Source organism: Vanellus vanellus, assembly GCF_965231255.1.
Source record: "Vanellus vanellus genome assembly, chromosome: Z".
NCBI lineage: Eukaryota > Metazoa > Chordata > Aves > Charadriiformes > Charadriidae > Vanellus > Vanellus vanellus.
Window position 1 is genome coordinate 16,761,381 of NC_138908.1, and position 25,171 is coordinate 16,786,551.

Genomic DNA, 25,171 nt, shown 5'->3' on the forward strand with positions numbered 1-25,171 from the left:
TCATCTCAGCATAGAGGGCTATCAGTTTGGTCAGGCCTGATTTCCCCATTGTAAATCCATGCTGAATAAGTATTCACCTTCTTGTCTGTAGTGTTTTTGGAAAACGCTTGCAGGATTATTTGCTCCATCACCTTCCCAGGTACTGCAGTGCAATAGAGCATTCTACAAACCGTAGTTTAAATAGTACAACTTTCTTAAAGTTCATTAAATTCTAACAGACTGAAAATAGAGCCTTGACAAGATATGAGGGCATTTTCAAAGAAACCCCTGTTCAAACTACTTCAGCTAGCAATCATCAGGGGATACAAACACAAACTTTAGATAAAACGTGTATTTTCCACAATAGATCAGGCTGACATGTAGAATAGTCCCAAGCACATAAATGTATGTGAATTTGACAAACATCCCTTTTTACCAGACTTTTCTTCACTGCTGAGCACAGAAAGTAGAAAATTTTCCCCAGGGAAGGAAGAATCAGAAGTTTCTGGAATGGGATGGAGAAGTCAACAAGCCAACATGGCATCCTGAGATACCAAGCAGTATTTCCAAAGGTTAGGATATAGATTCCTCAGCTTGGGGGAGTGCAGAAAAATGGCCCTAGATGTTAGTACTACTGTGACACTTCTCTTACTATTGAGATCCATCTGTTCATGAAGTCATTACTCCTCACCTTTCAAAGGCCAAGGAAACTTGCACTCCAGACTTTGGACTGTATCTGCAATTCACTTTTTTTTTTAGCATACACATCCCAAGACTAATTATAACTAACATCAGTTTTTTTCTTTCACTTCCTTAGGATGTTTTGTTTTAGGCAAGTGAGTGATAAAATCCAATCCAATTTTCTTTATATAGGAAAGACATTTTAGGGAACAGGGCATACACAATAATGGTTGCAATATCTGCTACAACATGGAACGAAGTTTCTATGGGAGTCTGAAGTAATTTTGATGCTTAGAGAAAGGCAAGCAAAATATTTTCAGTGAGAATATGAAAAGCTCTACCAAAGTGAAACTCTGACAGGTAGTGATATTAAAGTTTGATCTATACGCACAAAGATAAGGATCATTACATCTGCAGGTTGCTAAGGAACAAATTAAATTGGAGGATAGTTGTGAAATCTTCCTCTGGAAGTGGTAAAAAGTTTTCATCCTTTCTAAATTAACAACATCCTTGCAGTCACTGACTTGCACAGTCAAGTCTTCCCTTTGAAACTTGACTCGGGCCATGCCCCTTTTCAGCTGCCTGTCCTGGCAGCCCATTTCCTGTGCCATGTCTCAGTGATACACATGTATGACCTAAATTCCCTTGTGATGTTAAAAGATTACCATCCTCTTAGAACAAGAGAGTCCGGTTCCCCTTCTTCCACTTCCTAGCCAGCATCCTGGGTAGTACTGAGTATTAGCTGTCTTATTTTGTACCTGCTTAACACTGGAACTTGATAGAAACCAGCTTCGAGTGAGCTCTCTCAGTGCACCCAAGGGGTTTCCCATGGTCTGATGAAACTTTCCAGCTTCTAACATAGCTCCAAGTAGAATCAGTCAAGGTACAGAGCACTCCTCAGAACTCTTGCCAAAGGAAATGCCATGTCAGAAGAGCTGAGTTTGCTCACGTCTTTCAGATTTACTAGCAGAGCTTCTGCAACAAATTACCATGAACTTGAGCAAGCCCCAGAGGCAGTACTGCCACTTTATATGTCACTGGCTCTAAGCTAATGAACTGAGCTGGACCTAGAAAGAGTTCATACTTAGACAGGTGTTCCTCAGGTGTTCCTGCAACCAGGGCAGTTATTTGTACTACAATAACCAAGCTAATAAGAGTCTGAGGTAAAAGTTCATTTCTTTCATCACACTAATTTCCTTATCTCAATAAAAAGATGTATGAATCATCCGACCTTACTCACTCAACTGCTATTATTCTCAACTAATATCTTCATTCATATTTATGCCACTTTTTACCAAGAAACTCCTAATACCTAAATTACAGTCACAAATTTACAGAAAATTGCTTAATTTTGAGGGAGGATTTGTCTTTGTTTACCTATAAACAACAAGCTGAAAAAGACTAACACGAGATAAAAGGAACAGAGACCTAGGTAAGATGTTTGAAACAACCACTGCCAAAGAAATTCCAGCAGACAAAGAACTTCTAGAATTCTAAATTCTAATACACAGTAAATAAATGAGTGTTAAATGACATAGTTGCTATAAATTACTCCACCTGCTTTTGCTGATTACTTGTCATCTCAGCAAGCCTCCACTGAAATAATAAGATACTTAATGCATTCAGCTTGATTTTCTTATGGTCAACCACAAAGTATCCTTGTACTTATAGGTGTGTTCCCCACCACTGCTTTTGATGTGCCAGTTACATTTCGAATTTTTTGAAGATGTCCTGGAAGAGTAATTAGGATTTACTAGAATGCTAGAAAAGTATGTCTGCATAAATGATAAGACTTTTTTTTTTTTTTTTTTTAAGCTGCACAAGAATTTAAAAGCCACCTATACATTGAACTTTGGAAGAAAAAAAGGGTATAAAATGCTAAATCCACTTTCAGCATGAAGATCACACAGTGGAAAAAAACACCCTAAAGTAAATGAAAAGAATAAAATGCAAAAACATACTGTGGAAATGGGAGCAGTGCTATACAAGTAAACACTAAATGACATCACAGGGTAAGTCTGTCAGGCTTTTAAGGAAATAAACACAACCATGCATTAGGAACTGGTCAACAACAACAAAAAAAATCCGTCACTGGTCATTTTTCCATAGTTTGTGGGACCTGCTACATTTTCCCAGTATCTTAAGTGGTGGAAAGAAGTGACCTCCAGCAGACTTCATCTCCTCCATTACTACAAGAAGCAAGTGGAGCAGCATCTTCATTAACAACACTGTTACAAAGTGATTTCTCCATTTAAGCTTGCTCATGTTGGAAGGACTTCAGAGAGACATTTGATTTACACTTGGCTTTGTCACAGGAAGGATGCCTAAAAGTTCCCAAAAGACTATAACCAAACCAGAGCCAACCTGTTCAATGAGACAAATATTTGAGTATTTAAAAAAAGCAAGTCTGTCCAGTCAGAATTCATTGAGACTAGAATAGTTGTGCTGGGTGCTGCCCTGCTTGTTAGCTCTAGCACTAACATAACATTTACTACTGGAAATTCCTTTCTTCTCGTAAAGCTTGTGTTAAGTAAAATAATCTTTGTCACCAAAATATTGCTATAAAACTGAGCCTACACTAGAACATACACTGGTATAGCTGTTTTACAAAAATAAACACTACTCAAGCACTCCCTTTCCTGTTAGACCTAAGTTACTGTAATTTTAAAGCTGTCTTATGCTGCAATATTTTGCACAGTCACAAATTCCACCGAGTCCCACAATAAAGCAGGTCTTAATTCATAGGAGTTCTTCGGGTCAGTTTCCTTAGAAACCATTTTCTCATAAAAAAATAAGGAAATTATGACAAGTTCCATCAGAAGTGCACCTCCAGTCTGTAAACTGACATAAAATACAGCAGATCAGTCCTGTTTCTGAAGTTCTTTGATCTTGACCCCGAGATATAGTACACATGCTTGTAATTTTCTTTTTTATTTCATGTCAAACTTAGAGACTGCGTAATTGAATATATAAAGCATTTTTATCATTTAAAATGTGCAAGGCAATCTAAAAGTATTAGTATAAAAACAAAGTCTGACATACATACACCTCTAACAGAAAGAAGACAGTTAATTTTGGATATAAACATTCAGATACACTTAAAAAATTAAAATTAATCTACAGAATATCTGGAAATATCTTGTCAAGAAAGGTCTCAATAATTTAAGCTGTACAATTGTCAGCAGTACAATTTTTGGGGGGCTATGTTACAAAAAAATTTCTATATCCTTACCAGTGGTGGCCCTCCCAAGAATATTGTTCCCTGTTTGCCAACAATAATACTTTCATCAGCCATTGCAGGTACGTACGCTCCTCCTGCTGTACAGGATCCCATTACTACTGCTATCTGTAGGGAAAACAAAAACCACAAGTTAATGAGTTGTCCAACCCTTGAAAATACAAAATGAACATGGTACTACTATTATACTGATTTTAATACAGGTTCTGGGACAGCCCTGCAAGATTATTTTTGCCTGGCAGAGCAAACTTCTTAAGTTTCAGCTTTTCTTCAAAAAAATAGGGGAAGTCTCTAGTTTTCAACAGTCTCTTAAACTATGATCTTCAGGCCACTTTGCAGGAAAATTCATCCACAAAGTACTGTGAGCTACACACATGAAATATTTGAAGAGGTGCACGTTCTATCACGAAATTTACTTTTACCCATGAATGGTAAAAGGTTGAAACCTAGAAGTTGCTCCTGGTATTTAGTCTTTGGTCAGAGTTGTTGCTTATTGGCATAATTTCACCAAAGAAAAAAATTCCTCACATCTACTAGTATGCAACTTCATTTCTCCAACAGATCAACTAATTAACTCTTGTCCTTTCAAGACGTGTTGAGTATCTTGTTATAGGCTTTAGCATGAATAATCTCTGCTTCACTCTTTTGCCTAATTTTGAGACGAACATCTACCCAATGAACATATTCTACCAGTAATATTTTGGTGACACTTTTACAAAACTGACTTGATCCCGGGTACGATGAATACTCTAGCAGTATATGATCATGAAAGTGAAGTTTCTCACTTAGCTTCTCTTTCAGGGGAGCTCCTCCAAAGACCCTTTCAAAACAGCTTGTAAAGCAGAAGAAATGGACTACTCATATGGAAAAGGCAGACAAGAAGAAACGCTTTCTTTCACAAACACAAAAATAAAAAGAAAACACAAAATGTTATTTTGTGTTAACTTTGTTTGGAAATATTTCTACAGCAACATCAAGTAGTGTTCTGTGTTAGACAACAATTTCATGTTTGCTCTTAAAAGAAAATAGCACACAGAAACTAAACTCTCAAATCACATTATCTGTATCGAAACCAGGTGTAGATGAACTCTGTCAACCTACTACCATCAAATCAAACAGCCTTTTCAGCAAATGGTTTTCAGTATCTTAAACTACATTCAGATTAATCTGCAGTATTTCTGTTGTACATTTAATAAATACCTCCTGGTAAATACAAAGATAATGTAAGCCTCTAGAAATGGGACAAACTTGGGTAGAAAGTTAATTTCATTTTTTCCCCAGGATTTTTGGGTTTTTCCTACCCTTAATTTTACCATGCTCATTCTGAAAAATGTGCCTGCATTTAAACTTTAACTCAGGTGTTACTTTTTCCAATACATAAACTGGAATAGGTATATATTGGAAAAACCAAGATCTACCTGTCAAATAGCACAACCTAAAATTCCCAATTAATGTGCTACTTCCTGACTTCATTCTTTGAATTACCATATAGGAAATTACTCATGAGTGCAATAAAAATCAGCAGTTCTGAATGCACATACCATTATTTCATACCCACTGATCAGCTGCCCATTGTATCCGTGCAGCATGTGAATGTGAGGGAGCTTAGGAAACGACTAATGAGAAGCTAATCACAGCTTTCTGATTCACAGCCATACAGACATCAGTGCAATTTAAAGCTGCAGTAGGAGCATAATAAATTAGTCACAGGTAAAAGTGGAGGGGGAAATTAAAAGCACCACAGGCAACTGGAAAAAGAAAAAAAAAAAAAGGAAAAAAGCAAGCACTTTAAGGGCAAAATTGAGAAGGGCTGATGAAACAGACCTTCAGGCAAGCCACACAAAAACTAACAACATCCAGACTCCCATGTCAGAAGAATTAAGTAGAATGGAAATCAGAGAAAGCGTAATTTCCTAACACCATTTCTTAATGAAACATCATCTCAGACAGGGAAGATGATTCTAGCTACCACAGTCTATTGGCACAGATTTACAAACGTTAATAGTGCCTTTTTGAAATGAAACAAAGGACAGAAGCATCTCCCAAACAAAAGACATCCACATTACATCCTTTAAATGAAGGAAGCACTTCAGTAAAACATTTTTCCTGGTCTTTCATAAATATTTTAAGAATGCTAAACTTCCGTCAGTATCATACCAAGAAAATTAAACTTTCATCAATGCCATACCGAACAAAAATATGTTTTATTAAAAGCAAAATCTTTCCTACACTTAGTTTTTATTGTATAGCAGTACAAGATAAAGAGGCAGGTATATGAGAGTGCTATACAACCATATGAAGAGGCTGTGAGCTGACTAGACAGCAACTCTGTAGGAATTACCTGGTTGTCTGCTTTCCTGGAATGTTCCTGTATTTGGAGGAGGTGATCTTCATAGACCATGCACTCCTCCACCCTCCCTGGCAGACTCTCACAGGTCCCTGCTGACAATTCCCTTAACAAGCCTAAGACTACTCTCCTGAACTCCAGGGTCTTTATCCTGCTACCTGCCTTCCTCACCTCCAATGAAACCTTATACTCTGCCATCCACCTTCACTGCAGCCAAGGCTGCCATCAGCAATCACACCCTCAAACAGTCCTACATTCTCCATGAGTAATAGATCCAGAAGTGCACCTCCGCTAGCATGCCACCTGCGTCAAAGAACTGACCCCAATGCACTCCTGAAACATCCATGACATAAAACCACTTCTAAATCCAGGAACTGTGACTAACAGTAATTCTATGCATCATTAATACATTAGAAAATAACCTTATTGTCATGGCAGTTTTATCATACAGCACATCAATGTATAAAATGGATATATAAACATATACATACCCCTGTTAGTAGAAAGCATGTCTCATTTACTAGCCATCATCAAAAGGGTCATCACCTTTACAAGGTTGATGCAGAATAATCAACTGTTCCAAGAGATTTCCTAGTGCTTCCTCACATGGCCCTACATACCATGTTGCCAAGTCCCTTTTTCTCTCACTCCAAGACAGGAGCAGGTAGGTCATGTCATTAACACTAGGGCCAAGGAAGAAGACAACTTCTTCAAAACAATAATGACTTTTTGTGGACAATTACTGTGTTTACAGTGCCTCCAATCCCCATCTAGGCCATCAGGTCAGCACAATACAGTGCTGTCAAAAATAAAGCGTAAGTACAAGCCTTGAAACCAGATAAAAACAGCAAGTATAAAAACTAATTAGTACATTTCATTACTAAGTAAAAGCAAATTACCTGTGGAATTCCTTGTGAGGACATAACTGCTTGATTATAGAAAATGCGGCCAAAATGATCTCGATCTGGAAATACTTCTGCTTGCCGAGGTAAATTTGCTCCTCCTGAATCAACTAAAGTGAACAAAAATACATTAAAACGTCTTTGAACTGTGTTATATACTTAAGTTGTTGGTAAAGTATCTGGATGTTACTTAAAATATACTGCAATTACTGTCACTAATGCGATATGTACTTCCATGACTTTGGGTATATTAGGACAGTCTTTTTGGAAAAAAAAACCAGAAAAATAGTAACACCCCCCTAAAATAATATCCATCCTAATTCTAATGGAAAATAAATTCAGATGTGCTTAGAGATGCAATCATATCTCCCTACAAAAACTTCGAAACTCATCTTACTGCAAAACAGTTGAACTAAGAACACTTGCAATGTATAATTTTAACTCAATTATTCTATTGCAATTCTGTCACAAGTTCCAGAAAAGGGTGAGACTAGTGGTCTCTAGAGGTCCCTTCCAACTCTGAAAATTCTGTGATTCCATGAAAGACTGACCACTGAGTTCAAGAGGTATAGCATGTGTACTTTCATACCTTGATTATACAGACATACCTAAGACCTTATACTATCTTTAGGAACCTTTGTTTATTACGTGTCCTTGCCTCATGATGTGCCCTCCAGCTTACAGGTCTCCAACTGCAGCTACCTCTCCAGTCCCAAATAATGAAAATACATCATGTCATAAGGCTCCAAAGAAGGATAGAAGACTAGAAGAAAATGCACAGGGAGGCCAAGCATCTCTGAGAACTCTGGCTCCTGGTAATTAATTTTTATCTACAAGCAACAGTCCACGTGCACATTGTTACGTTGCATGACTGCAGCCAGTAATGCCCTACATCCAGCTTTATCATGAAGCAGGGTTCTGTTTCTTTCCCTAGCCCTTGCAGAACCACTATCCCAAAGCAGCATCAACTCCAGCAACCAGGCAAACTCCAACCTGGTCAACACACCAATGCTGTGAAATGGGCCACCCCTGAACACAAAAGAAAATGCCCACACCAGTGACTGACTCCGTGACAAATGGCACCAGGTATCCACATCAGAATTAACACCTAGGCAGCTACCACTGAGGAAAAAGGCAGTTCAAATGGCATGCAAATTACATTGTCAGCAAAGTGCTGACTGACTACAAAGCACTCCTCTTGATCGCACAGCTGAAAGGAACAGAAACAAGCCCAGGTACAGAAACTGCAAAGGTACAATAGCTCATCAGGTTTGAGTGATGAGCAGCATATATACAGGGAATATACATCTCAAAGGTGGAATAATAAAATTAAACTTCTGTTTCAAAGGCATATCTACATCCCACAGTTCCTCATTTCACAAGATCTTAAAACAGTAGAATCACACATAATTGCTCACTGATAACTCACAAAAAATACGAGTTGTCTGAACAGATAGAATTTGCTATCAGACTAAATCATACAGTTGTTTTGCAAACAGCAAAGCTAAGTTTCTTCTGTTTATGATGACTAAGGTAAAATTTAGCCCTCCCCTTGCCTCCAAGACTCTTTCCATTGCAGTATGACAATCCCCAAAAGTCCTCACCCACACTCTTCCTGTATCCACCACGCCAACACTTTCAAGTTTACATTTCTCCTAATCCTTCTCTTGGTATTTGTCCTGGTTTGAGGTAAAACAGAACCAATTTTGTTCAGTAACTTCGCTTCTTAGCTGGGCCTCTTTTAACTACTAAAATTAACTGCATGTTGTGCAGACAGTGTTCACTCTCTCAGAGTGATAAGACCAATGTTTATAGCTGATGCCCAGGCATGGTATGCAGAGAGGCTCCTGCTTATACTTACTGCTATAACCCCCAAGGCCGACCAACTTTGTTGTTTGCCCCGTGGGAGGGACAGAAGTGGAAAGGCATAGTGGGGTCTCACCTGCAGGGAGGAGTGGACAGGACAGGTGACCCAAAACTGACCCACAGGGTATTCCATCCCATCTGCCTCATGCTCAGTATAAAAGCTGAGGGATCAAAGGGTCACTCTCTTCCTTCAATGGCCGACGTCTGAGGAGGACTCTGTTTGTCTGCCTGTGATCCCGATCCTGAACCCAGATCCAGAATCTAGTTCCCGTCCGTCACTGAGTCTAGCCTGGGACTGCCCCAGTGCCAGCCGCTGACGTAACTGTCATGTCAGGAGCTTGATACGGTTTTGTATATATTTTTCATTATTTCTTTTCATTTTATTATTAGTATTTCATTAAATTAGTTTAGTTCCTTCTAAACTCATAAGTCTCTTTTTCCTCCTCTGCCTCTCTCTTTGAAGAGGGGTAGAGGGGAGCATCTGTCGGTCCCATCTGGGGTCCCTCAAGTCCCCAGTAGTGGATTTTGGCCTAAACCACGACAGTATTCTTTGCATGTTTGGCCTCCCACCAGGGGAAGAAATTACAAATGCTTATGCTGGCCAGGACCTACACTTATGTTGACTATTTAATTAGCACAAGCATCCCGACTAGCAAACCAACTAATGCCTCTCAGCTGCTATGTAAGCTGCTAAGCCAAGCAGAACAGACAAGGACTAACCCACCCTATTTTTTAAATGGAGACAATAAAAGGGTCTTTCTCCTCTGATGCTGACTTACACAAAATCTACAGGAATACACGTTCTTTTAAATCCCCTGTCAAAATTGGCTGAAATTGGCTAATGGGTTCAAAAGTTATTAGATTGGGAATTGAAGCTGAAAGACAGGCATTAGCAGAAAGCTCTTGCATTTGTACACAACCACTCTAAGAAAACAGTACCTGTAATACACTAAAGACATTACTCCGACCGTAATCTTTAATAAAAGTATACATAAGTAAAACTTACATGAAGTAACACGACAAAATACTCATTTAATAGACTAAACTCAAAATGCAAAATAATATACACTGAAATTTCTGCTTCAGTAAAGTTCATCCCAAACTGTAAAAATCTGTTGATCCAAATGATCTCTGACACTTTTGGCACTAAGATTTTTTTTATTTCTTTGGTATGGTCTCTCATACAGCTACATGCTCCACCAAAAGGCAAAGTAACTCTTTTTTTTTTTAACTGTAATTTGAATTAAGACTGGATTAGACTGTAGGATGCATTGCTCAAGCACAACAGAAGGGAAAGGAGTAAGGAAGAAGAGATACAGCAGCACAGTTACATCTGTATCTTATGAATCCAGCCCTACAGCAGTGCAGAAGATGGTGCTGAGAAGCTACAGGTACCCTGCAGTTAAGACTTGCCACCAATATGTAGAGGTAACACTGTATTGATGAAAATTCATTTCAATATGTGCGTCTAAAATACATACCCGGTTAGTCAAATCTGGGGACACATCAGCCTCAACAACATTTCTTTAAAGAAGCAGTGTCTTATTTAAAGATCCTGAGCTTCCCTTAACGAAGGACATTTGCTATTTCTGCAGCGAGACTTACCCAAATATAGGCAAGGGAGATGATTTTCCATTGCAATTTCTTGCGCACGTAAATGTTTCTTAACAGTGATGGGATAATAGGTACCACCTTTGACAGTTGCATCATTAGCAACAATCAAGCATTCCACCCTAAAAATAAAACAAGTTTATGAGAGATAAAAGTATTTCTAATGAATAAGTATGTATGTTGGTTAAGAACTGCAACATGCCAAGGACTCTTGAAGCCCTGATGCTGAAGAAGAGACCTCCTCACCTGCATTCCCTCAAATGCACATTCTAACAGCAGTCTCAGCACTATGATGTCCTGTTTCACAGTCCTTTAACTCCCTAAAATAATGACGTATATCAGCGTATTTAATTGCAACAATAGTCTTGGATCTACCTTTTGTGAGCAAAACTAATTCTTAACCTAGAGTACCATCCTATTTTTTGAAAATTGCCTTGCAGATGCACTAAACTCTTTCCTTCATCAGACACCAGAAACTCTATGTGCAATCTGCTTTGATATGGGATACACTAACAAAAAAAATAAAAATAAATAAATCACTTCTTTTTAACTGAAACAACAAATTAAGATACCAGCTTTGTTGATTTTTTGGGTGTCAGAAACAAAACACTAAAAATGCTAATAGCTTAACACTAGAAACTGAACAAAATTATACCTTCTTCCTTTTCATATCATCAATAATGTAGATCACTGGTAACTCTCACCCAGACACTCGTCCAATGCCTGTGATAATGCCTCCTGCCGGTACCTCTTCATTACCATACAACTGGTAACCTGCAAACTGGGAAAACTCCAAGAACGGAGACCTGAATAATGACAAATAAAACACAATTTTAAAAATGAATTGGCCATATTTGCCATTGAATCTTACTTTAAAAGTTAATTTTTTTAAAATTAGATTTTTATTTATTAAAAAGAGATGAGGATTTCAAAGAACACTTCTGTAAAATTTCAACTGTGTTATTGGCAGTGTTTATGGAAACTAAAGAGAAAACAAGCCTGTTGCAGTATTTACCCACAAAAGAGAACTTGAATTGTTTTTTTAAAAAAGAAAGTACCTACCCGGGATCAATAAGCCTGTCAATTCTCTCTCTGGGTAACAGCTTTCCTCTTGATGTGTGAAGCTTACGAGCTTTTTCTCCACCTCCTGTGATACAATAGTAAATTGTTAAGATTTACTATGGACACAGATAGATAAATCACCACTTATATTAAAACTCAGAATGGAAGCACTGATGAGTTCCCACTTTTTGAAGTACGGATCTTCATCATGAATTTAATAAATAATGGTTTCCACTTCAAACAGATTCAAGGTATTGATAAAAATGCTTGCTTTTCAGAATCTACTCCATTTTCCCCCTCATTTTTTACAGTTAGTCTTGAGGTAAAGATTTTAATACGCATAGCTGTCTGAAACCTTCCCCCACTGCGTGGCAATGAACAGAGGGCTGAAAACACAAACATGCAGACAAAAGCACAGCAGTAAGAACCAAAAAAAAAATACTATGCCCCAAAACTGGTTCAAAATACCTATGCTGAATCCAATCTTGAAAGCCTCAACACAATCTGGATTCATTTCCTTAGATCACTCCAAAACTGTAAACAGAGTTCAGACACACAGCACTTAATATCAAGTTTATTTTTGCTTCATTTCAACCCTGTACTCGAGATCATCCTAAATCATATCTTTCACTCTCTAGAGCTTTGTGTCATTCAATACGTAAGATTTGCTGACACACCTCCGCCTCTTTATAACAACAGCTTATACAAACATTGTCTCTCTATGTAGACAGATCACTGATCCACCTCATCACTCTAAAATTGTCTCCCCTGTCCAAAATAAAGAAGGTACTATTTTGCTAACATTTCTCCTGAGACTTCAAGATTTCTTTGTCAGTGAAGCACCACTGAAGCAGAGCTTTTAAGCCTACCTTTCAAGCCCTTTCTCTCACCTCTTTCCTTGATCACTATGCATATCATTTCCTACCTGTTAGGCATGCCAGAAAGCCCACAATTTATTTCTGATTCAGCCTGTTCATTAGGTCTGTATATCCAGCCTAAGACTAAAAATCTTGTAAATTCTTTCTGTACAAGTTTCTTAAGACACAACCTTTTACCCACCCACAGAGCTAATACTCTCATCCAAGTTCTCAACATCCCACATCATGATAACTACATCATTTTTTCTGACCTCCATCTTGCCTTTCTCATTTACACCCAGAGTGATGCTGCAAAAACAATCTTCCATCCTGTGACTTTTGTCATCTCTGTGCACTCCCCCTCTTCACATACTAATCGCAAATGCTTGCCCTCAAGGCCCTGTCACCATTCTACTGAACATTCCTCTTCCAAGATCAAGACGTTCACTCTATCCTATGCTAGCCTCCATTCTGTAGACTGTGAGACGCAGCATCCCTCACAATGAAACAAATTTGGAGGCATTTAACTTAAAATCTCCCTTAATTTCTCCTTTACAGCAATGCCTATGCAAACTTCACTGTGGCTGCTGATGTGCTATGATTGCTGCCAGTCATGGAGACTAAAAGTATCTCTGGTGCTACTTGTGCTTGCTATCAGATATCCATCTGCTGTAATTTATCGTAGCCTGTAAATTCTTTGGGGCAGGGACCATCTTCCTGTTGCACAGCTGGGGATTACTCAGTAGAATGGTATATGGGTTCCCAAAAGCTCTACCCACTGAAGTAATAGACAAAGACTGAAGCATTCATTGCAAAAACTGAAGCAAGAGCTCACCCTCTGGAAGATATTGCACTTATCATTCAAAAGCATTCAAGGTAAGTACCTAATTCTTCTCACATACTTAAATGATAGGCAAAGCAATCTCAATCGCTATCACTCAGAATGGTGTATTAACATCCTGGTAGAGCTCCCTGAGATGAAGGAAAGATGAGGGCTGTGTTCTTGTCCTGTTATCACATAACAGGCAAGAACAGGAAAACGCGCAGCAGTGAAGAAGGTCATGATTACTAGTTTATGAGTCACACAGAGAATTGCTGAACAGTCTCTACACCCATAAAAGACAGTCCATGGATTTCAGCATCTCCTCAGGAAATCTGCAAGCTTTGTTTCACAGCAAGGAAGAAAAAACAGTAAGCACAAAATCTGAACTGTGTTCTGTTCCAAAGCTGTAAAAGAAACTGCATCATGTAAGAAACAGTATATGAAGAGACAAACAATATCATGATGGACACAAGAAGGGGAGAATTAAAGCTGCATGCTCAACCTCTGGCAGCACGGTTAAGTGTTTGTAAACCATTTTCATTTTATCATCCCCATCAATTATAGTCAACTGTAATTAATTCAGGTAGTCTTGCAAATCAAGAAGATGAAACACAGATTTCAATCTTTTAAACTATTACAGACTTGCTTTAGTTTGCCAGTAAAACCACAGCTAGGGCCTCTGAAAATCCTCTTTACACATGAAGGGAATAACATGCAACTTGAACAGAAGCACACTGGCCAAACCAATTTGTTATAAAAGCAGGCAGCAGAGGATGAAGCAAGGAAGCAGATGAAGTGGAAAGCATATCAGTAAAATCCTTTTATTAATAATCATATCTACTTTAAAAAATGTTGCCATTAGAAACTTATATTCCATTGATTACAAGATCTTAACTGATTAAAAATTAACCGACCCTAAATACCCAATTTTTGCTTTCTACTTGCTTGCTTTTTGCCTCTCTGGCAATGAAAATTAATCTTCTATTTCACTAAATCAGCCTTGCTTTCATTTATGTCTGCTTTCAGTAATTTATGGATTTGCTTGCATTAGGATATTGCTCTGATATTCAACCAGCAAACAAAAAATATTTTAACACACTAGATACTGTGCTAAAGAAAGAAGTGCTAAAGGTATGGTCGTTTTTATTAGCTAGCCTGAGTTACTTAAAAAAAAACAAACTAAATTTTGAACCAGATTAGGTTGGACATAAACCTTTCAAGATTTTCAACTGATAGAAGACAGTAAATCTAGATTTAAACAGATGAGCTAAAATTTCAGTATCACTACTGTAATCCAGCCAATATGTTGTATCTGAATGAACTGATTAATGAATGGGAAATAAGGGAAAAACATCCAAAGAACAAAACTGGTTTTGGGACCAAATTAAACAAGTGTTCTAAAATCTAGACCATCATACATACCTAATCTGATTTTTTCTGCTTGCTGTTGGAGTTCGGTTACCAGTGCTTTCATTCGTTCATAGTTTTCCTAAGTGGGAAACAAACCAGCATTTTAAGTTTCACCAAGAGTGACAGAATTATTTTTTATTAAACAAACACAGAAAGTACAAGATTTATTTCCCTTCCAAAATTCATTTTACCTTATTAAATACTGGCTCTGTATTGTGTTTAAAGCAATAACATTTCTACCAATGTATTTGCTTTCCTCAAGCATCCCAAAGTATTTAATAAACAAGCTTCACAAAAACTCTGAGTGCATTAGGATGTAAAAGACTAGTTCCAAATTTAATAAACAAAAATAGAATTAGTCATTACAGAGCTGAAGTGCTATTTTTCAGGTTTTGTTAATTTTTGTTACTGGTTTGTTTGCTTTTTTAATCTAATTTGGTAAAAAACATCACACGGATTCAAATTAAGTGCTGCTATGCCTCTTGTGCCAGAAGATGCATGACCTAGACTAAATAGAATTTGGTAAACACTTTTTACATTCTTGTTGTTTAGGTAGGATGTAAAGATAAAACAGAGCTTTTAAAAACCAAAAAGTGTGTTTTTCCTGCCAATATCCCTCTTAGAAAAACAAAGGCTCTTAGTTTTGAATATGAGTGATCCAATACTGATCTCACCATTTCTATCAGAATTACTCAAAACCCTCTGTGCTCATTACAGCAGTTTTTTACCTTTTTTTAGGAATTAAAAAGTATTAGACGAACTTAATTTGTTTTGGGTTTGGTGTTTTTTTTTTTTTCCAGACATATTAATACCTATGTTACCTCTTTGAAATGTGCAATGTAATAAGAGAACATAATTGCTGCATAATCATACTGCCTTGACTAATTCTCATTTAGAAGATATTAAGAGTTTCCTTTGACAAAAAAACTATCTGGTGACTTTTTATATTTGGACACTCAGAATTATGGTTTCCCCTAGAAGCAGCACGTGTTGCAGTTAAGTTGGTACGTGTCGGTCTTAGTGACTGAAACACACCAAGATGCAAAGCAGGAAGAAAACAAACAGGCACCTCACATTCAAATAGTTTTAGCTGCACAGTAAGACTTTCAAAAGAACACATTTCTCCCACTTTGTAATTGCTACAAACACATTAAAAATACTCTATTGAGGGATAAAAACATATCTGGTGAAAACCAGTCTTAGCAATTTTATCAGCTCCTATAAACAGTTCATACAGAAGGTCAGCATTTAGAGGTCATCCAGCAAGATTAAGGTGACATACTGAAACACCAAGTCCAACTCCTGTGCCTCTGTTGGCTCTTGGGAAAGATTCTCCATGTTCTAACAAAGTGCCAGCTGCAAAAAAAAAGCTCATGGCCTGTACTTGTATGAATTTTGTACCACTCAAACACTACCCAACAGCTAATGCATCTCAAGATACCAATCTCAGTTAAAATCTGATGTGTGGTGCCACCTCACAGCCCCCTGACTATTAAGGACACGGAAGAGTTCACCAGACTTCTGCACCTCCTCCCTGCCTTGTAAGGCTATATCAGTATGTTCGCCACATTATTCCCCTTTCAGTCTATTTCTTTTGATACTTTAATCCTCCCTCTCCCTGCCTCACCCACAGCACAGCTCCAACACCTACCTCTGCAACTGCTTTAATTCCTCCTAACCTGTGAAATCACACTGCAATGACCTACTGGCACTTTTACCACTGTCACAGCATCCCCCAAAAAAAACAAGAACAAAACAAGCCACGTCTTGTTAATTTGTCTCCACTGTTCCTAGGACAGTAACTGCAGCCACATAACCCTGTGCAGCACTGAGCAAAACAAAACCATTTTTTAATCTTTTCCAAAAGACCCTGTTCACAAGTTAACTTTTTTCCCCTGTAAAAAATCTGTGAAACAGCCATTGTAATTCCATACTTTTAAAAATCTGCAGCTGTCACAACACCCAATTTTATTGCCTGTGTGAGTGTTCAGCTTGTCCAGCTGGCTCTTTTCACAGCATTACACGCAAAATATTTTCCCCATTTCTCCTTGTTCAGTCAGCCTGTTTTCTCTAAATACACCCAGCTTTTACACACATTACTGAGCTTAAAAACTCACCTCTAATATAGGAAAAAAAGGCAACTAAAAGTGGCAGAGGAAATTAAAAGGGGCACAGCAATCACAATCATAGGCTTGTTTATTAGATTCTGCATTATCACTCACTGTAACTTATTTAGTTACTCAATATGAAAAATTGTGAAAGGACTTTTTAGATAATTGATAAAAAATATTTGACTTGCTTAAATTCACTTAATTTCTGTCCTTATCTTTCATGCCTTTAACCAGAGCACAACATCATTATGCTTTACAAAGGAAAAGTAAAGATCCCTTGAAACTTTCCTGTTGGTTTTGAATACACGTAGAAAAGGCACCTCTCAGAACCAAACGCCCTAGTTCTACCACATATTTGTGGGGTCTTCATTAATTAATGGCAAAAAGGTGAGTGAAGCAATGCAAGTTCTTTGTGGAAACTGGCCCTTTGCACTAGTAAGTTCTATAAAATTCTGCTGTTAATAAGAGGGCATCTATGAAATTTAAAGCAAAACCAAGAGGCAAAACCTACACACTAATCCTATAGTTATTGCATGAGCTAACTGAATTACTGCTACACAAGAAAAGCGGCTGTAAGAGCTAGTCCTTGGAATCTTTACACAGATTTTCCTTTATTTTCCATAACTTAGACTCACTCATTTTTAAATTACATCTTTATCTGTCTGGTTTGAAAGACAGTTTACGTTATGAAGGCCTGCCTGTCTAGCTGAACTCACAGCCAGAAAGGCAAACATTAGCTAAAGAAGGTAAGACCTTCATCAGGTATCGTTATGCCTTCTTGTGTTTGCACTGTTATTCCCTGTATTACTTTTATTTCAGATGGTTAAGTGCCTCACAGCAGGGACCAGAGCTCTTTGTGCCTGTAAAGCACTACATCTATTTACAGTGCTCTATAAATTATTTCTGCCAAATACTAACACTATTGGCTATTTTACCAAGCCTTGCATATTTTGAGATCGAAAGGTACACACACACAAACAGAAATCTAGTGACAGCTTAGCTGAGTAAAAACATGTATTAAAATATTACTCTTTGGCTTTTTTGGTATGCAAAATATGAATATACACACATATACACACACTTCACATACACAAGCTTTGTATGTGTGTATATACATACACATACTGAAATTTCACAGAAGTTTCAGTCACCAAACTTCTGTCACAAAATTTAGTTTCTGCAAAACCAAACACAGAAGCAAAGCAACTACTTCAGTAAGAATACATGTTGTTGCTTCGCTTGCTGTTTGACATCTTACTTGTAACAAATTTGAAACCAAATGCATTCCCTCTTACCAGTTTTGATCCACACCCAAAACTACGTTTCTCTCAGCCTAACTGTAAACATATTTATCTTGAATATGATGATGTTAATAATACCTCATGAAAAATAACGTAATTCACACCAGACAGAAGTACTGTTCATTTTGTAAAGATAATAGGAATTACACTTATCCCTCCTCAAAAGCTGATTCTTTCTGCTGGTATCCTGTTTCCTGGAGGCATGCCCATGACATTGTAGAACTATTCCACCAGTCTTCAGTCAGGAATCAATTTGCAAATACCAGAAAATTTCCGACTTTCAAATCATCAGATACCACCTCCAGCCTCCCACAAACTCTCTGTCTTCACTTCATTAGTTCAATATCGATCAGCTCTTCAACACTAAAAGCACAGGAAGAGCTGGCGTTCTGATTTAAAAAAAAAGGGTGTAAAAAAGCCCATGAGGCAGATGGTGGTATCATAGAATGATTTGGGTTGGAAGGGACCTTGAAGATCACCTGCCATGGGCAGGGACACCTCCCACTAGACCAGGTTGCTCAAAGCCCCATCCAGCCTGGCCTTGAACACTTCCAGGGATGGATCTTCCACAACTTCTCTGGGCAACCTGTTCCAGTGCCTTGCCACCCTCACAGTGAAAAATTTCTTCCTAATACCTAATCTAAATTTACTCTCTTCCAGCTTGAAACCATTCCCCCTCATCCTATCACTACACGCCGAAGTAAAAAGTCCCTCTCCAATTTTTGGTACAAACCCACTTTCTTTTTACACGGTACCTCTATGCTCGGCCTGAATGAAGTAAACAGAACTTGGTGTGTAAGAAGCATGACAGGGGCTGCAGCGCTGTACAACGCGGGATGAGCGCAGAGTGACCTCGGGCCGATTCGCAGAGGCGCACGTCAACCACGTACCAGCGCATTAAGTGCCCACTGCAATACCGGCTATCACTCGGCCACCGCTGTACCTTCACTCAGAGCCCACGTCCCCCCCACTTTGTTTGTGTTCTCCCGCGCCCGGCTCGCGGCCCGCAGCCCGCCCTTCTCCCCCGCAGCCCCGCTCGCAGGCCGCGCCTCACGGCTGGGGCCTCCCCTCCACAACCGGCAGCTCTGTCATCACTACGGCCTGCATGCGGAGGGCGGCCAAGGCCCTCACCGCCGCCCGCCAGCAGGAAGGCCAGCCCCTGACTCCCGCGGGTCCCCGGGGCTCGGCACGGCTGCCCGCCCCCAGACCCCGCCCGCCGGAGCCTCCCCTCAGCGGCCTGCGGCCCGTGGTGCGGAGGGAGCCGGGCCCGCCCGGGCCGGCCTACCTGGTAGAGCGCGGAGCCCGCGTCGGGACGCGAGCCCACCGCCGCCACCGCCTCGCCGCGGTAGGCGCGGGCGGGCGGGCGGGCGGTCGCGCGGCGCAGCAGCCGCCAGAGGCCCAGCAGCCGCGGCGGGCCCAGCAGCATGGCGGCAGAGCCAACCCGAGCTGTTCCAGGCCCGCCGCCGCCGCCCCGCCGCCACTCCCCCCGCCACAGCCAATGGGCAGAGCGGGGCCCGGGGCGGCGGGGCCGGGCCGGGCTGCCGTGTCCTTGCCCGCGCCCGGCGGAGCCCGTCGAGGGGAGGGGATGGCGGCAGCGGCCTCCGCCGGCCCTGTCGCGCCTGTTACTGTGAGGATTAAACGCGTAAAACGCACAAGACACGTTACAGTACAGCGGAACTGCATGCTCCGTTCACCCCCCGCGGCCCTATGGGCGAGGTAATTCTAAATAACGCCCTTCGGAAGAACTTTTCAGGCAGGATTACACACTTCTTGCAGCCCCGGAAAGCCCCTGCCCTTCTGAAACGTTTTGTCATTAACTCGAGATGCGACAGTGGCAGATTTTAAAAAATCCTAACCGCTGCCGTTCATTTAGCCCACACTTTCATTAGCTTACTATACCTACGAGCATTCAGGAACAGCAACCGATATTCTAAGAAATGGAGACAGAGGTAATATAAAATAATTTATTCACATAATTTACATACAGAATATGATTACTTTCTTTGAAACAGAAAGCTTATATGCAATGATACAGGGAGTCAGACAACTCTTAAGCAAAGCAGTCTTACGCCACATCTTTTTAAAAATGCTAAAGTAATAGGCATTGAGATTTCACCAATCTTTTCTTACATCCTTCACCATTATAAAACTTTCATACCCAAACCAGAACACAAAGTTGTCTCATTGCTCTTCACAATTAAATTTGTTCTTTAAAAAAAAAAAAAAAAATTCTCTAACAAAGTGCATGTGATTTACTGCAGGGGAAAAAAATGTGTAGCCCCAATTAACAAGGTAGATAAGGCACCTTAAATCTTAGTAATTAAATAGTTGGTTCTTTTTCTTTTTTCTTGTAATATGAATGCAAGCTAAAATGTATGCAACTAAATGTATAACGGTTATCACCTCAGAAAGTACTTAGGGCAATTATTTTATAACCACTCCCCACAAATCTATTTTTAGGCTCTATCAGTGCAAGTGATTTAAACATGCCACATGTATCACGAACTAAACACTTGCATACATAAAATAATATCTACAAGATAAAAAATACATGGAGCTTTATGTATAGATTATTTCATAAGGTTTATGGTAAGACAATATTTAGATAAACTTTTCAAGTTAAATGGGTTAGGCAAAGCACAAGATACTGTCTAAACAGAAACTGTTGTTGGTGATGGGGTTTAAGGTCTTTTTTTGGGGGGGAGGGACAGGACAGTTGACAGTATGCTTTCAAGTAAGTTACTTTACACTGGGACTGTTGGTCCCTTTTCCATCACCTCAAGAAGATGCTGCTGCTAGCGACATTTGATTGACAGAGGCCTGCGAACATAGCAATTTGCAGTAACGGCAGCTTTTCTGTGTATTTTTCCTTATTGGCAAAATTTTAAAGGCTCCTTCAGAAGCCTTGCCAATAACTTCTGAAAAGGCAAACATTCTCAAACTTCATCAAGTATTTCAACATTAACTAGATACTTCTACGAGAATATCTGCCATTAAATGATTATCCAGTCCAAAGCTGAAGATAGGTTTCTTGAGAGCATAACAATACCATTTAAACATCAGTTTCACTTTCATAATAAATAATTTGTTTTGCAAAAGTACCTGCTGGTATTAAGGAACAGCAGAAAAATTTAGACTATCTAAATCTACACACTCATTTTTCTGTAATAAGGACTTTCAGAAGAAATACTGAATCTTTCAGTGACTTTGAGACTGCATGAACCTTGTTACCTCACCAAGACAATCTTCTTCATGGGGCAAGTAAAAAATTAGAGTAAAATCTAAAGCTACACCAGCATTTTATAGTGAGTTACAGTACAAGTAGACATGCAACATGAGGAAAACCATTCAAATTCAACTGCTTCAAAGTAGCAAATCCTCAAAGCAACCACATGGTATAGTCATGGGTTAAATCCAATCTCTATGTGCTACTTTGCACCAGGGAAACCAAGGAAGTCAGCAGAGACACACCTACACATAAAACCAAGGAAAAGAAATGGTATCTATCCCCTTGTTTTCAAATTTAGAAGGAAATTAGCATTTATGCTAGTAAACATTAACCTCTTCTTCCCACTCCAATAGGACAGTTGCAAAGACTAACGTTGTGTAACATCTGTTCGTAAATTGTGTTTTTCCGGTTGTTCTCAATACATTTTTAAGAAACTAAACTCACTTGGCTTTTCAGGCTAGGATCTTTTAATTTATGTAATTAAAAACTCTTACAAAAATATGTAATTTGGAGGTGCTAATACAAATACCTGCAGTGCTGAACATATCTATGTATTTACTACACTATTTCCAGTATTTGCATCCTGATCTACAGAGATTACACTATACATAAAATGTTCATTCCTCCTTCTAACACACTGACATAATATACTTCACAAAAAGAAGTAAAGAACTTGTATAACCAGTACACAAGCCCTAGCATTAAAATTCAAAAGGATACTTGTCACAAGATTAAGCACTTTTTCATTGCACTTTTCTGGAAGATAGTCACGCAGCCATTATCAGCGTCTAAACAAGTGAAACTGTAGGTCAGCAGCTGTCGGTCTGGTCCAATGACATCGATGTAGTGGTTTAGACATCAACATTTTAAAATTATCCAGGTTGCTTCAGAAGGAATCCATTTCATCTTTGTGGAATTCGTTAAACAGCTTGGCTGACAGCAAGTGTGGCATGACAAACATAGAACAAAATGGAACTTTTACAAAGTACTCTTTTCTTGTTGCATTATACTCTCTGATACCAGGGTTTTATACAGCAAATTTTCTATTCTGAATCATCCACTTCCATAAAAATGTCACTGAAAAAATACTCAGAGATTCTGGTCGGCTCTTCTTCCTTTTCTTGATCTTTAGCACAAAGGGGTGGATTCTCAGATGGCTCGTTACTTGGAACCTAGTAGAAAAAGAAAAAGGCTGCTTTTAAAAGTCTTAAACTGTTTCTGTGTGTGAGTATGTGTGTACATATATATGCATTTGAGCTTCCAATTTAGATAAGAAGTTTATACAAAAGATTCAGAGTTTACTGAAAATGGGAAACAAGTAGATACATGTGCAGAAAAAAAAAGAACTTAGCTCCCTTGTAAGTTTCCTAGACATGCACAAATCAGGATTTATTCACTGGAGCATATCTCTCTCTCAAAACTTGAACACTACATACCAACCTATCCACTCCTGAAACAACTAATTCACTGTTCTTCACATCTCAAAAATGCAAGGGCATTCAAAAGTAAACACATACCGTAACTGCAGCGTCAGCAGCTACATTCTTGTACTCCACAGATGATGATGTAGAGGGAAGAGAACAAGATTCTTCATCATCCTTAGTGGATGAAGTGGGTTTTTTTAGACTTCGCTTTGGAGTCACAACACGAGGTTTCTGGATCTTCCCTCTATTCCCTTTGGCATCTTCTGCAGATTCAGAACTACTTTTTTTGCAAATTAAAGATAAAAACCCCAATGGTTTTCGTCTGCCCCTGTTCAAAACAAATACAATTAGGATGTCATAGGATTGCTCCATAAAAGGAAGATGTAAATTGTATTACAGGAGTCCAATTCATTACACAGGAAACAAACACACACCTCTGACATCTATAAAAATTCTACAGGGGAGGGGAAAAAAAAAAAAGTCATTCTGAGAAAGGCTTTTGTATTGCTGAATACTCTGGCACAAGATTTCAGAGAGTTACACAGACTCTTGATACTCTCCAACCCTGAGAACAGGAACCAACTATTTGCTACTAAACCAGAGCTGCAACAAGCTACCAGATCTTCAGAAAGAGATTCCAAGAGGAACGGAGACATACTGCTAAAGAATGAATTGAAAAGAGCATCCTTCAGTGATCAATGGGAAAAGAAACCCGATTCCTAAGGATGGGGACACAGCAGGTTATCTTAAACACCAGAAATAAGACCACCTGCTGCAGGGCTTCAGCCTGTTAACAGCATCATACCTGGTACCAGTGAACTTACAGAAGTCACAGTGATGAGGGAGGTACAGAGAGTATCAACTTTTACTGTTGTTAAAAGTTCACAACTTAAAAAGTAAACTTCAAGGCAAGGATTCTGATGTTAATGGATCATTACCCAATTGCTGTGGATGTCCCAGGCACAAACAACCAGTTTTGATACTCACACAAGCATAACAAAAGAGTAGACGACAGGATCACGAGATCAGTGGAGCATCACAATCAAAATCAGTGAGTGCAGGAGCAAACGAGACCAGGAACTCAAAACACTTAAACATTATAGAAAGGTATATTAAAAACACCCAGAGTCAGATGGATAGATAGGAGGAATATTTTCTGAGCTGTCAAGACTGAAACTCCTTTGGGGAAATGACACATCTTAACTTAGTCCTAAAAATCCAGTGTGCTGAGTACTACACCAGTAACAAATCTTACTGGCAAAAGGACAAAAGAAAAAGTGGATGAGTGTATATATCATAACATTATACTGAGCTACGGAACACAAAACCTGCCCTGAATCTGTATTATAGCCAAGAGATAACTTCCTCATAAGAGGCATCTGTCAGTGTCTAAATGGGGTACTATATATCAGTAGTGTCCCTTGGTCAATCTGCTCGTGTAATGAATAAAATAATTCAAGTTTTAAAGCAGACAGTTTGATCCTTTCTAATTTGTGGAAGAGAATAGATACTGTAACTCTTAGCCATTGTGGTGACAAACAGTGGTACTGCCCTTCTTGTAACACTAAGTGGAAAAATGATATAGAAACCTCAATATGCAAAAAAGGTGTTTTTTACAGAAAAGGCTGACAAAGCATTATTGCATAAATACCTGAGTAATGGAGTTTTTGAAGATGATGCCAGGCTTCCAGTATGTTCCAACTGTCCAGATTCATGCACATCCCCCTGCTTTCCTTGTCCACTTGTTTCTGCTTTTCTGTTAGAGGTTAATCTGGATGTCACCTCCTCTTCCTGTTTGGATGCTGAATTCTCAAGTGGTGCTTTCCCCAAGTTCTCCAAAGTCTCAAGCTGGCTTCTCTCAGTGAGTGGTGACATAGACTCAGACACTAACACAGAGGTAGGTACCTTTTCCTTTGCTGAAGCCTCTGCTTTTTGAAAAGGATTCCCTATAAAAGGAGTTGAGAGTCGTTCAAGGACTTGTTACTTAACTTCAGCGGTAACACAAGAGCCCAAAAGACATGTGTGACGATAAGATGGCTTGCACCATTACATGGGAAGGGCTGAATTTTTGTTCATTTTTTTGTCATTTTATTTTTTGAAATCATCACTAAGAATTAAAAGTTCATGGTGTACTTTTAAAGTCTGTAAGATCTTACAGGTGTTATGGGGGAAAGCTGGAAAAGCTGGTAGAAATGTGGTTTTAGAGCACAAGCTCCCACCCCCCATCCTTTGCAGCACAACATAGAACTTAGTCAAGTCCTCTAGCTATTTAAGCTTCCACAATTTCCTTTTAAAGACTTTTTCAGGGTCAAAAAGTAGTTCTCCAAACC

The 25,171-nt window shown here is 39.1% G+C and overlaps 2 protein-coding genes across 3 annotated transcripts in view; both read right to left on the reverse strand.

The window, feature by feature from the left end:
• MCCC2 (methylcrotonyl-CoA carboxylase subunit 2) overlaps positions 1-19,628 on the reverse strand; it is a 38,007-nt gene extending 18,379 nt beyond the window's left edge. For both annotated transcript variants that reach the window (XR_014270165.1, XM_082496968.1), the window contains exons 1-7: positions 19,474-19,628; positions 14,789-14,855; positions 11,687-11,771; positions 11,329-11,430; positions 10,619-10,746; positions 7,145-7,257; positions 3,893-4,006 (exon numbers count right to left, since the gene is read on the reverse strand). Coding sequence is in view for 1 of the 2 variants with exons in the window: in XM_082496968.1 (XP_082353094.1) it covers positions 3,893-4,006; positions 7,145-7,257; positions 10,619-10,746; positions 11,329-11,430; positions 11,687-11,771; positions 14,789-14,855; positions 19,474-19,614 (750 nt within the window). In the remaining variant the exon portion in view is untranslated. The remainder of the gene's footprint in view (positions 1-3,892; positions 4,007-7,144; positions 7,258-10,618; positions 10,747-11,328; positions 11,431-11,686; positions 11,772-14,788; positions 14,856-19,473) is intronic.
• Positions 19,629-20,138: 510 nt separating this feature from the next.
• Positions 20,139-25,171, reverse strand: part of BDP1 (BDP1 general transcription factor IIIB subunit) — a 58,290-nt gene continuing 53,257 nt past the window's right edge. Inside the window, exons 41-43 of the mRNA XM_082497106.1 lie at positions 24,493-24,787; positions 22,935-23,169; positions 20,139-22,589 (exon numbers count right to left, since the gene is read on the reverse strand). Of these exons, the coding sequence (XP_082353232.1) occupies positions 22,461-22,589; positions 22,935-23,169; positions 24,493-24,787 (659 nt within the window). The 3' untranslated portion in view covers positions 20,139-22,460. The remainder of the gene's footprint in view (positions 22,590-22,934; positions 23,170-24,492; positions 24,788-25,171) is intronic.